The 13295-nt window shown below is 34.3% G+C and overlaps 1 protein-coding gene across 1 annotated transcript in view; it reads left to right on the top strand.

Annotated features, from left to right (window-relative positions):
- Positions 1-13295, top strand: part of LOC135125784 (metabotropic glutamate receptor 2-like) — a 1169526-nt gene that overhangs the window by 1112742 nt on the left and 43489 nt on the right. Inside the window, exon 14 of the mRNA XM_064051468.1 lies at positions 1917-2050. Within this exon, the coding sequence (XP_063907538.1) occupies positions 1917-2050 (134 nt within the window). The remainder of the gene's footprint in view (positions 1-1916; positions 2051-13295) is intronic.

Genomic DNA, 13295 nt, shown 5'->3' with positions numbered 1-13295 from the left:
AATGCTGCGATTGGTTACTTAGAGTAATTAGTTTTGAGAGTTTATATCGTGAAATGTCCCCAGCTTATCCCAAACAAACACATGATAAATACACACAAAACGCATCCAACTTTGAGAGAAAATATGTCTCGATGATGTGATGATGATAAGATGATTACTGCCTGAGGAGAAACAAAATTAATCCCCCCGTACGTGCACGATATTATGAATTCTACCGCACTTTCACGGTCATTTCCCCCGAGTAGGACAACGTTAAATTGATTTAACTGCCGTGAATGAACTATTAGCAATCTTGTGTAAGGAATTAAGAAGTGTTATAATGTAACAGTTAAGTATAAGCATCCTCAAACCTTATTCATAATTTGATAAATAAAGGATGAGTTCTGACTAAGTAAATCTCATGAAATCTCCTAGCGGGCGCTGTTATCTGAACAATCTCAGACGGTTAAACTTGTGTTAGAACCAGTTAACGATTAAAATCCTAACATGAATTGTGAATTTACAAACAATAAATTAAATTTACACCACGTATTAGTGTCTGTCGAAAAGTTGTATATTTCGGCTTGGAAAAACCGCAAGAATTACCTGTGCGTGTTGGGAAAAGTGTGCGTCGTCGTCGTTACGATTAATTTTCGTTTAAACAAAGGGTCCTCATTTTTATTAACTACTAAACCAATTAAATTTAACTTAGCTTCCTTACCGCGTTTTTTCACTCACCAAAAAAAAACAACAGTGACGCGCCACCTACCCTCTACCAAACAAACAAGTTTTACTACCAACCCTCTCACTAGCTACTCCCTCTAAATTCCTTAGGAGAGCTACCAACTACCAAAAAGGAACTAAACTTGCACATGGTTGGCTATGTTTAACGATTTTCTTCATTTATTTATTTTTTCAGAGCGAAATTTTGATTCAAATTTGGTCACCACAATATTAGCATTATTGCCATTAACCAATGAGCTTCAACTAGTTGATTAGTTATTATTGATAAAAGAAGTCCGGACGCTTGCTAAGTTGAGAATAATTCAGAAAACTGTGCGCGTCGACATCCCTTGTATATAGATGACTGGATTAATCTTAAATTTGTACTCCTGAAGTTGTAATGACGGTTAAATAAATTACTAAAACTGCAACGCCAACAAATCTTCCACACTGTGGCAGAATCATTAGAGAACAAAGAACATGTTAAATTATGCATTAATTCAAGTGAATGTTTAAAGCAAAATGAGTTCATTAAGATTACATTGTACAATGCACATATGAAATAAATACAACAGGCACGTATTCAATACGGTCAAAATCAAAATATTAATTGGAGAATAAATGTTCAGATTCAAGCTGTAAAAAATTAATAAACCTGCAAAAATATTAAAGCCCTCCCGTTTCCGAGTTCACGATGATATTAATTCAACAATAGGGTGTACCATTAGAAAAAACTGAGCTTTGGATTATCCATCTGAAAAAACCATACAATCAATTTAATAGTTTCTTTTTCACTCACCCTTTCTAAATTTTTCATGATTTCGTGATAGGAGTTGTTATATTGACAACAGTTTAAAAATTCATATTTTAACATATTAGTATTTTTTTATTTCATAAACTAAAAGCTTAATGACCTTCCAACTTCGTGCATACTAAAACTGAAATTCATACACACCATATAACAACTAACCGTTTAACTTACTTAAACTAATGAAATTAGTATTGGACACAGTCACTTACGCATAATTAATTCGTCCTCTTTCGAAACTTCGAAACCTTTGAATATCCTATCGGTTAAAGTGGTCGTTGTGTAAGAAAATTAGCCCCACTAACTTACTGTTCCCACAGACCACACCGTCCTTCAACTGCCACTTTCAGCAAAACAATAAATAACGAGCTTTCGGGATTTAATGGAAATTCTTAACTAATTTCAGAGATACAGTTCAAGCTTGGCCACCCGAAACCTCCGGAATCCGTCTGTAGTTTTCCGTGCGATCTGGGTCAAGCGAAGAAATACGTCGAAGGTGAAAGTTGCTGCTGGCACTGTTTCAATTGTACACAGTATCAGGTAAGTTATTGTCTTGAGTATGAGTTTCCGGATATTGCTTCCGGTTCGAAAAGTTAGACGGTGTAATCGACAAATAGAGGCAACTAATTTCAAATTAAAGTGAAATCGCTCGGTTGGAATAAAGCAATGGCGGAAAATGAGGCTAGAGATAGATTGGTCAAGTTCATGTTATTTGGGACATAGTTTCTATTCGGGGTTAGTTGAAGGGAGTAATGGATAGTGCCTTGAAGCAATATTATTTTACGAAATGAGTAGTGTTAACTGATAATTATACATCATTGGTTTGAGGGTTGTTTGTAGAATATAAAGAACTACTTATTAATAAATCATTTTTTCAATTAACAATCAACTTCAAAAATGGAACTAAGATATTTGTTTGTTTTTTCTCCAGCTCTGTAAACTTTAACATAATAATTATTTCGTGTAACGTCCCATAATTTTGTGCATATTTTTCAGAAATCCACATATTATAAGCCAATTGCCTGACAAATATATGAGACATTTGAATTGAAAGAACTGCAGGCATTTTTGATTCATCCGGTACCAAACATTTAAAAGGACTCTTGTACCTGAAATTGCCCGGAATAAACAAAGCTTGAAGAAAGTTGTTTTTATTTTTGAGGTGTTTAATGTATCATCTAGTTATTAAATAAAAGAGTGACGGTTGGAAAAATAGAATTGTTTGGGAATAGTAGTAGAGTAGTTACCTGCAGAGGTGGAAAGTGTTGCATTACTTTCGAGAGAAAAGATAGTTTACCGAGCAGCGAAACCCTGAGGTGAGTTATTCCTCGAGAAAGGAATAAAACTTTCTACAAGTTTGTATACTATTTTAAAAGTATTTTCAAATACGGTCCTCGACCTTTGTGGGCACAGAAACGCTGCATCATCATCGAAAAGGAAAGTTAATATAATATTGGTACACTATACACGTCGACGGTTTTATCTACGATTTTATAGGAGAGTGTCGAGTCAATAATAATAGCTTTATAGTTCAACAGGTTATGCCAATAGCAGAACAAATCTAAATAATTACTTACCTACTATAATTGTGATGACGTCATCAACATTTTTGCAAGGACACGTATATCAGTTGTGATAGATGTAGTGTAATACTAAGAATAAAATTATTGTATTCCCAAATTTTCGGGAAAATGAATTGGGTCGTTTTGAATATTGATTTCTTGTAATCAATAAAATAACGAAACAATTTACTCAGGTATACGGCGCCGGTGTGTAATATCTAGAGAGCGGATTTCTGTCGGGCTAGGCAAGGCCAAACTCGGTACGGCTCGTGCGGGATGCGAATTCATTGCGGTTGCGGACTGCACTTCGTTTATTTGAGATTAGAATAACGCTGTTTCGTTGCACCCTGCTGTTAATTCCCGTTCTCATTTACTTAGTCGTTTGATTAATAAATCGTTAATTATATTTATGGAATTAGTACCGATTAAACGTGACGTAGCCCGACAAAAATCCGCTGTCTGGTAATATGAAAGGAAACTGAAAACCGTTTATGTATAAACATTCTTAATTTAAGATGACAAGCGTAACAGCATACGTGAGAGTCAAACAGAGAAACTGTAAACAAAAAGACCATCGGTTTTATTGCTTCGACTTCCGCTTATTATATAAAACATTGCGTTTTATTTTAATTCTTGACGGTAAAATTCACAATTGGTTGATTATAAACATGTCTATTCCACATTCGCGGAACCAAGTGAACGCATAAAACAAATGCAGGTCTGTAATGTTAAAGTCGATGTAAATAAACGTGCTACCCTTATGTTTCAACAGAGTTTTTCCTTTAACAAATTTTGTGTCTACCAAATTGGGTTGGTTGGGGTGTAATACTAATAATAAGTGTTGCCTTTAATTTAATCAATAAAATAAATTGACTTCATTAATTTTTTTGAACCACCTCTTAAGAAAATCTAAAAAATATGAATGGAATGATATATCACAAGTACAAACTCATCATATTTTTTGCATTTTAGATAGGATTTATTCAGCAAAATTTAAGGGTGACGTCATCAATTTTTTTAGGAGGGATGAACAAATACATTTTGAACAAAAGTTTACCATGCTTATAATAACTTTAAAATATTCCCAAGATTTCAAAGCATTCGGTTTTGTAATCCCTGATTAAATCGATAAAATAAATTCACGCTTTCATTAATTTTTTTGAGTCACCCTGCATATGCAAATCCAAAAATATGAATGGAATGATAAACCACAAGTACAGACTCATCATATTTTGTACATTTTAGATACGATTTATTCGGCAAACTTTTGAGCTGACGTCATCAGTTTTTTATAGAAGATAACCAAATATATTTTGAATAAAAATTTATTATGCTCTTTATAACCTTAAAACATCTCCAAGATTTCAAAGCATTCGGTTTTGTAGTTCCTGATTAAATCAATAAAATAAATTTACGCATTCATAAATTTTTTTGAGTCACCCCGTATATGCAAATCGAAAAAATTTGAATGGAATGATAAATCACAAGAAGAGACTCACCATATTTTGTACATTTTAGATAGGATTTATTCAGCAAAATTTTTTGGTGACGTCATAAAATTTTTAGGGGCGACGACCAAATACATTTTGATCAAAAATTTACCATGCTTATGATAATTTTAAAATATCTTCAAGATTTCGAAGCATTCGGTTTTGTAGTTCCTGAGTAAATCAGTAAAATAAATTTACGCTTTCATTTATTTTCTTGAATCACCCTGTATATGCAAATCCAAAAAATATAAATGGAGTGATCGATCACAAGTACAGACTGATCATATTTTGTACATTTTAGATATGATTTATTCGGCAAATTTTCGAGCTGACGTCATCAAGTTTTTGGAGGGGATAAGCAAATATATTTTGACTAAACATTTATTATGTCCTTTATAACCTTAAAACATCTGCAAGATGTCAGAGCATTCCGTTTTGTAGTTCCTGATTAAATCAATAAAATATATTTACGCATTCATTAATTTTTTTGAGTCACCCTGTATATGCAAATCCAAAAAATATGAATGGAGTGATAAATGACAAGTACAGGCTCATCATATTTTGTACATTTTAGATATGATTTATTCGGCAAACTTTCGAGCTGACGTCATCAAGTTTTTGGAGGGGATAAGCAAATATATTTTGACTAAACATTTATTATGCTCTTTATGACCTTAAAACATCTGCAAGATTTCAGAGCATTCGGTTTTGTAGTTCCTGATTAAATCAATAAAATATATTTACACATTCATTAATTTTTTTGAGTCACCCTGTATATGCAAATCCAAAAAGTATGAATGGAGTGATAGATCACAAGTACAGACTCATCATATTTTGTACATTTTAGATATGATTTATTCCACAAACTTTTGAGCTGACGTCATCAAGTTTTTGGAGGGGATAAGCAAATATTTTTTGACTAAAGATTTATGATGCTCTTTATAGCCTTAAAACATCTGCAACATTTCAAAGCATTCTGGTTAGCAGATTAAAAATTAAATTTCAAAATGTTGTTTTACAATTTTGATTTTTTTTCCAAAAATCTGGACGTTTCGGGTGAAAAGTCGATTCAGAGTTGTAAACTACATGTGTAGGACTATGTTATTTTATACAATTGAAAACCCATTTATTATGTACAATTTTGAAGTGACGTCATCGCATTAGTGGTGGGGATGATTAGACAAATTTTGGTTAGCGTTTTACCATCTACATGATATTCTTAATATAAGTAAAAAATTTCACAACAATCGGTCGAGTACTTTCGGAGATTATCTGTCTAATAAAAATCCGGGACGGCAGACGGACAGACAGACGGACGGACAGACGGACAGACAGACGGAAATGGGAGACCTATTTCTTCGTCTTCTAGGGGTCATGAAAGATCGAGAAAACGTAAAAGTAGAGAGTCGGCCGACGGACTCGATTACAATACTTCCTTTGCTTACGCTCGGGAAGTAAAAAGAATAAAAAAAAATTGGTCTAAAGAGTTTAGACAGTACTTCCCTCGCTGTCGGAAACTTGACGACTGCATGCCTATTGTGTTTTTTTTCTCATTACATTTTTGTAGTGGGAATTTAAAAAAAAAATGCGATGACGTCATCAACATTTTTGCAAGGACACGTATATCAGTTGGGATAGATGTAGTGTAATACTAAGAATAAAATTATTATATTCTCAAATTTTCGGGAAAATGAATTGGGTCGTTTGAATATTGATTTGTAATAATCAATAAAATAACGAAACAATTTACTCACGTATACCTACGTATCAGAGGCAACTAAAAATCGTGTATGTATAAACATTGTTAATTTAAGATGACAGGCGTAACAGCATACGTGAGAGCCAAACACAGAAACTGTAAACAAAACGACCGTCGGTTTTATTGCTTCGACTTCCGCTTATTATATAAAACATTGGGTTTTATTTTAATTCTTGACGGTGAAATTCACAATTGGTTGATTATAAACATGTCTATTTCGCATTCGCGGAACCAAGTGACCGCATAAAACAAATGCAGATCTGTAACGTTAAAGTCGATGTAAATAAGCGTGCTACCCTTATGTTTCAACCGAGTTTTTCCTTTAACAAATTTTGTGTCTACCAAATTGGGTTGGTTGGGGTGTAATACTAATAATAAGTGTTGCCTTTAATTTAATCAATAAAATAAATTGACTTCATTAATTTTTTTGAACCACCTCTTAAGAAAATCTAAAAAATATGAATGGAATGATAAATCACAAGTACAAACTCATCATATTTTTTGCATTTTAGATAGGATTTATTCAGCAAAATTTAAGGGTGACGTCATCAATTTTTTTAGGAGGGATGAACAAATACATTTTGAACAAAAGTTTACCATGCTTATAATAACTTTAAAATATTCCCAAGATTTCAAAGCATTCGGTTTTGTAATTCCTGATTAAATCGATAAAATAAATTCACGCCTTCATTAATTTTTTTCAGTCACCCTACATATGCAAATCCAAAAATATGAATGGAATGATAAATCACAAGTACAGACTCATCATATTTTGTACATTTTAGATGCGATTTATTCGGAAAACTTTTGAGCTGACGTCATCAGTTTTTTGTAGAAGATAACCAAATATATTTTGACTAAAAATTTATTATGCTCTTTATAACCTTAAAACATCTGCAAGATTTCAAAGCATTCGGTTTTGTAGTTCCTGATTAAATCAATAAAATAAATTTACGCATTCATTAATTTTTTTGAGTCACTCTGTATATGCAAATCCAAAAAATATGAATGGAGTGATAAATGACAAGTACAGGCTCATCATATTTTGTACATTTTAGATATGATTTATTCGGCAAACTTTCGAGCTGACGTCATCAAGTTTTTGGAGGGGATAAGCAAATATATTTTGACTAAACATTTATTATGCTCTTTATGACCTTAAAACATCTGCAAGATTTCAGAGCATTCGGTTTTGTAGTTCCTGATTAAATCAATAAAATATATTTACGCATTCATTAATTTTTTTGAGTCACCCTGTATATGCAAATCCAAAAAATATTAATGGAGTGATAGTTCACAAGTACAGACTCATCATATTTTGTACATTTTAGATATGATTTATTCCACAAACTTTTGAGCTGACGTCATCAAGTTTTTGGAGGGGATAAGCAAATATTTTTTGACTAAAGATTTATGATGCTCTTTATAGCCTTAAAACATCTGCAACATTTCAAAGCATTCTGGTTAGCAGATTAAAAATTAAATTTCAAAATGTTGTTTTATAATTTTGATTTTTTTTCCAAAAATCTGGACGTTTCGGGTGAAAAGTCGATTCAGAGTTGTAAACTACATGTGTAGGACTATGTTATTTTATACAATTGAAAACCCATTTACTATGTACAATTTTGAAGTGACGTCATCGCTTTAGTGGTGGGGATGATTCGACAAATTTTGGTTAGCGTTTTACCATCTACATGATATCCTTAATATAAGTACAAAATTTCACAACAATCGGTCGAGTACTTTCGGAGATTATCTGTCTAATAAAAATCCGTGACAACAGACGGACAGACGGACAGACGGACAGACGGACAGACGGACAGACGGACAGACGGACGGACAGACGGACAGACGGACAGACGGACAGACGGACAGACGGACAGACGGACAGACGGACAGACAGACGGAAATGGGAGACCTATTTCTTCGTCTTCTAGGGGTCATGAAAGATCGAGAAAACGTAAAAGTAGAGAGTCGGCCGACGGACTCGATTACAATACTTCCTTTGCTTACGCTCGGGAAGTAATAATATAAACCCAATTGCAATCACATGCTAATATCTGGCCTCTGCATTTTAAAAATAAAATAACTATGATTCAAAGGTGATAACACGAACAATCAGACATGGCATTTTTAGAGAAAAATATTTTTTCTCCAGCCGTCTTAAAGCATGACACTTTTAATGACAATTTCAGCACTAAAAGAGATTTTTAGAAAAAACGAAACGCTCGGAGATTCATCTGAGGAACATTAACACTCACAAGAGAAAGCAGAAAAGAAGGATCTATCAAACCATGTAGAAATGTGTGCAAGAATATCAAAAGACTATTGATGCGGCGTACACCTAACGATTTTAAGTCCGCACTATTATACAGTATTAAATTGGAAGTTCCACGTATAGGATATTTGTGAAACTTCTTAAACTACATATACTTCGCAAATTTCCTCTGAATACCTTCTACGGCATGTACATATTTGACATAGTAAGGTGGCCAGACTATACAACAGTATTCACAGAATTCAAACAGGTCCTGAAAATGAACCCCAACATTGTCAACGCGGCTGAAATAACTTTTTGAATATGTAAGTTAAATGTAAATTCACAGTCAAAAGTAAGACGTAAATCGGTTATACTTATTAGAACACCGACTTATGGAAATGTTATTTATCCGATAATCAAATGTCATCTGATGATTTCTCTTGGAAAAGGATACTACCCTGCATTGACTAATATTTAACTCGAGATTATTTTTTAAAGACCATCCAAACAGCCGGTCAATATTGCTCTGTAGCGCGCGACAATCAAACAGCTCGTTGACTGAGGAAAATAACTTCAGGTCATCCGCAAAAAGCAAAGCTTGGACACTGAACAATTCAAGGACATTTATAAAAAGAAGAAAAGGTAAAGGCCCTAAGTTGGAACCTTGCGGCACTCCGGAATTCACGTGAAGCCTGGATGAATAATACTGACATAACAGGTACAATTGGACAAATATGATTTCAGTAGAATCTATAACTACTCTCCTTTCTGATATTAACGTTTCCTCTCCAATAGGCATTTCTGATCATACAGTAATAGAATCTAATATCCAGATAACTTTAGTCACAGCGACCATAATCAAGTTTCTTTTGTCATGGACCACCTCAACTGGGAACCCTTTTACTCTATTTCTGAAGTACAAACTTTGTGGAACGTATTCAAAAACACAATACATAGTGTAGTTGCTAACAACAGTAAGACGAAAGTCAAGCAGTCGAATAGTACAAAACCTTGGATTTCAGGGGATTTACTGCGAAGGGTTAAGTATAAAAGAAAATTGTGGAAAAAATATAAACTGACAAAGAAAACAGTAGATTTTGAGTTGCACCGCAGTTTTGCCAATATACTAAGCAAAGATTTAAATAAGGCCAGACAAACTTATGAAAATTCCTTGTTGAACAGAGGACCAAAAGCAGTGTATAAATATACTAAACGCAAACTGTGTTCAAAAATTTCGTTGCCTACTGTAAAAAAACAACAATGGTCATTGTTCCAAATCCAACTCTGAGTCGGCTGAAATACTAGCAGAATTTTTTGCCAGTACATATACCAGTGAAAACTCTCAAAATCTACCTAATTCTCCCCCGACATCATCGTATCTTGATACTATAGAAATAAATGAAGCCATAGTTTATTGTGAGCTATTGAACCTTTCTGAACATAGTGCCCCTGGTCCTGATAATATCTGTGGTTCTTTCTTAAAAAAATATGCTCTGCAATTAGCCAAGCTTCTTGCTCACATAATGTCCCAGTCTTTACTTTCAACTTCTTTACCGTCCGACTGGTTAAAATCTTCTGTCACACCCATTTTTAAAAAAGGTGACAAAACTGACCGTAAAAACTATCGTCCTATAAGTTTGACTGCAGTTTGCTGCAAATTAATGGAACGAATTATATGTAAAAGAATAATTCATTTTGCTATTCATGAAGGTATAGTACCTGACGAACAACATGGCTTTCTCCCTGGTCGTTCCACTGAGACATGCCTTTTATACTGTTTAGATAAATGGACCAAAGCTATTGACCGTGGTGATTCCGTTGATTTTGTTTATATAGATTTTCAAAAGGCATTCGACAAAGTTCCTCATCTAAGGCTAATACACAAACTGAGAGAGTTAGGTATTAAGGGTAATCTCTTGAAGTGGATATCCGCTTTCCTATCTGAACGTGTCTTTTACGTCACAGTCCAATAATTATGCTGTAAAATCCGGAGTTCCTCAGGGATCCGTCCTAGGGCCTGTTTTATTTGTTCTTTATATATCTGATTTAAGTCGTCTTCTAAAATCGGATCATGCCTTTTATGCGGATAATCTTAAAATTTTTAACTATCCCAATAGTAGTTACAATATACTAATCGAAGACCTAAATACTGTGCTACAATGGTGCGATCTGTGGCTAATTCCTATTAACAAAGAAAAGTGCGTCATTCTTCATCTGGGTGCAAAAAACCCATGTTTAAATTATCGTATTGGCAACGATCTCGTCAAAGCTGTTGATAAGTATGTAGACCTTGGTATCACGATTCAAAGCGACCTCAAATGGTCGCACCACTCTTTAAAAACTGTTAAAAAAACAAACAGTACGATGTATCTGCTTCGAAAAGCCTTCCAAAGTCTATCGAAGGAGTCATTCCTGACATTGTATAAATCTTATGTTATACCTCGGTTGGAATACGCATCTGTTGTCTGGTGTCCTTTCTTACAAAAAGACATTGAATTATTAGAGCGAGCTCAAAGACGCCCAACCAAAACGGTCGCCAGCCTACATAACCTTCCGTATTCTCAGAGGCTCCAAGAACTAGCACTTTGCACTCTGTCCGAAAGACGATCCAGAAACGATTTAGTCTGGACATTTAAAATTTTGAAAGGTTATCTTGGGGTCGACTTGTCACCTTTATTTAACATCAACAATGACGAACGTCTTCGTGGTCACAGCTTAAAATTGCGTCATAATCAGTACAAAAGCAAGATCCGGGAAAACTTTTTAAGTAATCGAGTATTTACTGCCTGGAATGCCCTACCCGCAAACACTATTAATTCTCATAGTATCAACACATTTAAAGCAAAGCTACATTAACAGAAGATAATAATTGTCGCCATTGTAAATTACGCTGATTACAATATGTATTTCTCTGTTTTAGTTAAATCGTGAGCTTAATAGGCACTGCCTCAGCTCAAAGTATAATAATAATATCATTATTAATAATAATATTAATACAGCTCTACACGAAGCCTTCAGCCGTGAGTACCCAAATTTTCTAGTTACCATTCAAAAATTAGCAGATCAACGTAGAGCTATAGCTAAAAATAACTACATACCTCAACTTACTCTAGAACAATTAAAAAATGAACTTTCCAAAACCATTAATCCACTTCCTGAAGATATCAACAACACACCACCAAATACATTACTGACTGACACATCTGTCACCAATTCGTCAAAAACAACATCTCAAAATAAGATCCCAATTATACCACAAAATAGTAACAGTAGTCTATCAAATACACCAGAGACATCGACTGACACATTTACTAAAGATTTATTAAACAAAACACCTCAAAATAAGATCACAACCATAACACAAATTACCAACACACTATCAAACAGATCCCAGACATTAACTGACAAATCACTCAACAATTTATCAAGAACAATCCAAAACGAAATTAACATCACAGATAATCTACAAAACACGTACTACAACAACGAAAACACATTAATCAAAACTGTAAACAACAATTTTAAATTTCACATTAATTTCCAAAATGAAATTGAAGACCAATTTAAATTAACTTTCGAAACATGTTCCAAATTATACTATCCTCAAAGATATTTGGCGTTTATGACTTCACACCAATTTGACTCCCATTATAATTCAATAGGCCGTCACAACCGGATGTCTTAAACCCGCTCACCGATACCTACCTGAAAAGACCTTTTCGACGTGCCAGGGACGGTCGAGACGCGAAGGACCGGACTCAGAGTAATTTTGTTTGTTAAAATTTTCAAATTTCAAAATTTCCTTACGGAACATGATTTATACTTTGAAGAAAATTACACAAAGACACAATTATTAGAAGTGTTACACACTCGAAAATTTGAGAAACAATATAAAATAGATGCTATGGCGCGAGATCGTGGATTTAGGGTGATTAGTAGACAGCGGATTTCTGTCGGGCTACGTCACGATTATAGGTGGGGACGCGCTGGATCGCCGGGACTCAGTAGCGGGTGATAGATAATCACTGAATTTGAATATCACTTATTCCATAAGTACAATTAACGATTTATTAATCAAACGGCTAAGTAAATGAGAACTGGAATTAACAGCAGAGTGCAACGAAGCAGCGGTATTCTAATCTCAAATAAACGAAGTGCAGCCCGTAACTGCAATGAATTCCCATCCCGTACGAGCCGTACCGAGTTTGGCCCTTAGATCATATAATAAATAGATACCACCACGCCGTGTTCTTTCCCTAGAAGAGCCTGTGACGACATCCTCCTGTCACACATCTCTCTCGTGCATGGAGAGATTACAATGAAGCTATCCTTGCCTGATCACTATTTGAATTTTGCGCGCCTAAATTTTTGGAAGTGTGTCTGAACTAACTTCGTACAAAAGATGTTGACAGCTTGATTTTATAAATAATTCACAGTAGATAACGAAAGGAATAGTAAATTATTGGGCAGCGATTGTGATACTTTATGATTACATCACTTAAAATAGGATCTTTGTTCTAAATTCTAAAATTGTTTTTCGTACAAGAACATGAAAGAGAGGTTAGAAGAAACATCTGTCAAAAGCGATTTGTTGCGCTGGTGTGGTACAAGGATGGAAGTGAAATAGACATATACAGATGAAATGCATATAACAAAGATGAAGATGTGGTGATCACACAAGGATAGCATTATACTACTCCCTTTGACGTAGAAA

Source organism: Zophobas morio, unplaced genomic scaffold, assembly GCF_036711695.1.
Source record: "Zophobas morio isolate AGI-343-1 ecotype UQ-CSIRO unplaced genomic scaffold, CSIRO_AGI_Zmor_V1 ptg000009l, whole genome shotgun sequence".
NCBI lineage: Eukaryota > Metazoa > Arthropoda > Insecta > Coleoptera > Tenebrionidae > Zophobas > Zophobas morio.
The sequence above is the reverse complement of the archived record's forward strand: the minus strand, read 5'-3'. Positions and strand labels throughout refer to the sequence as shown.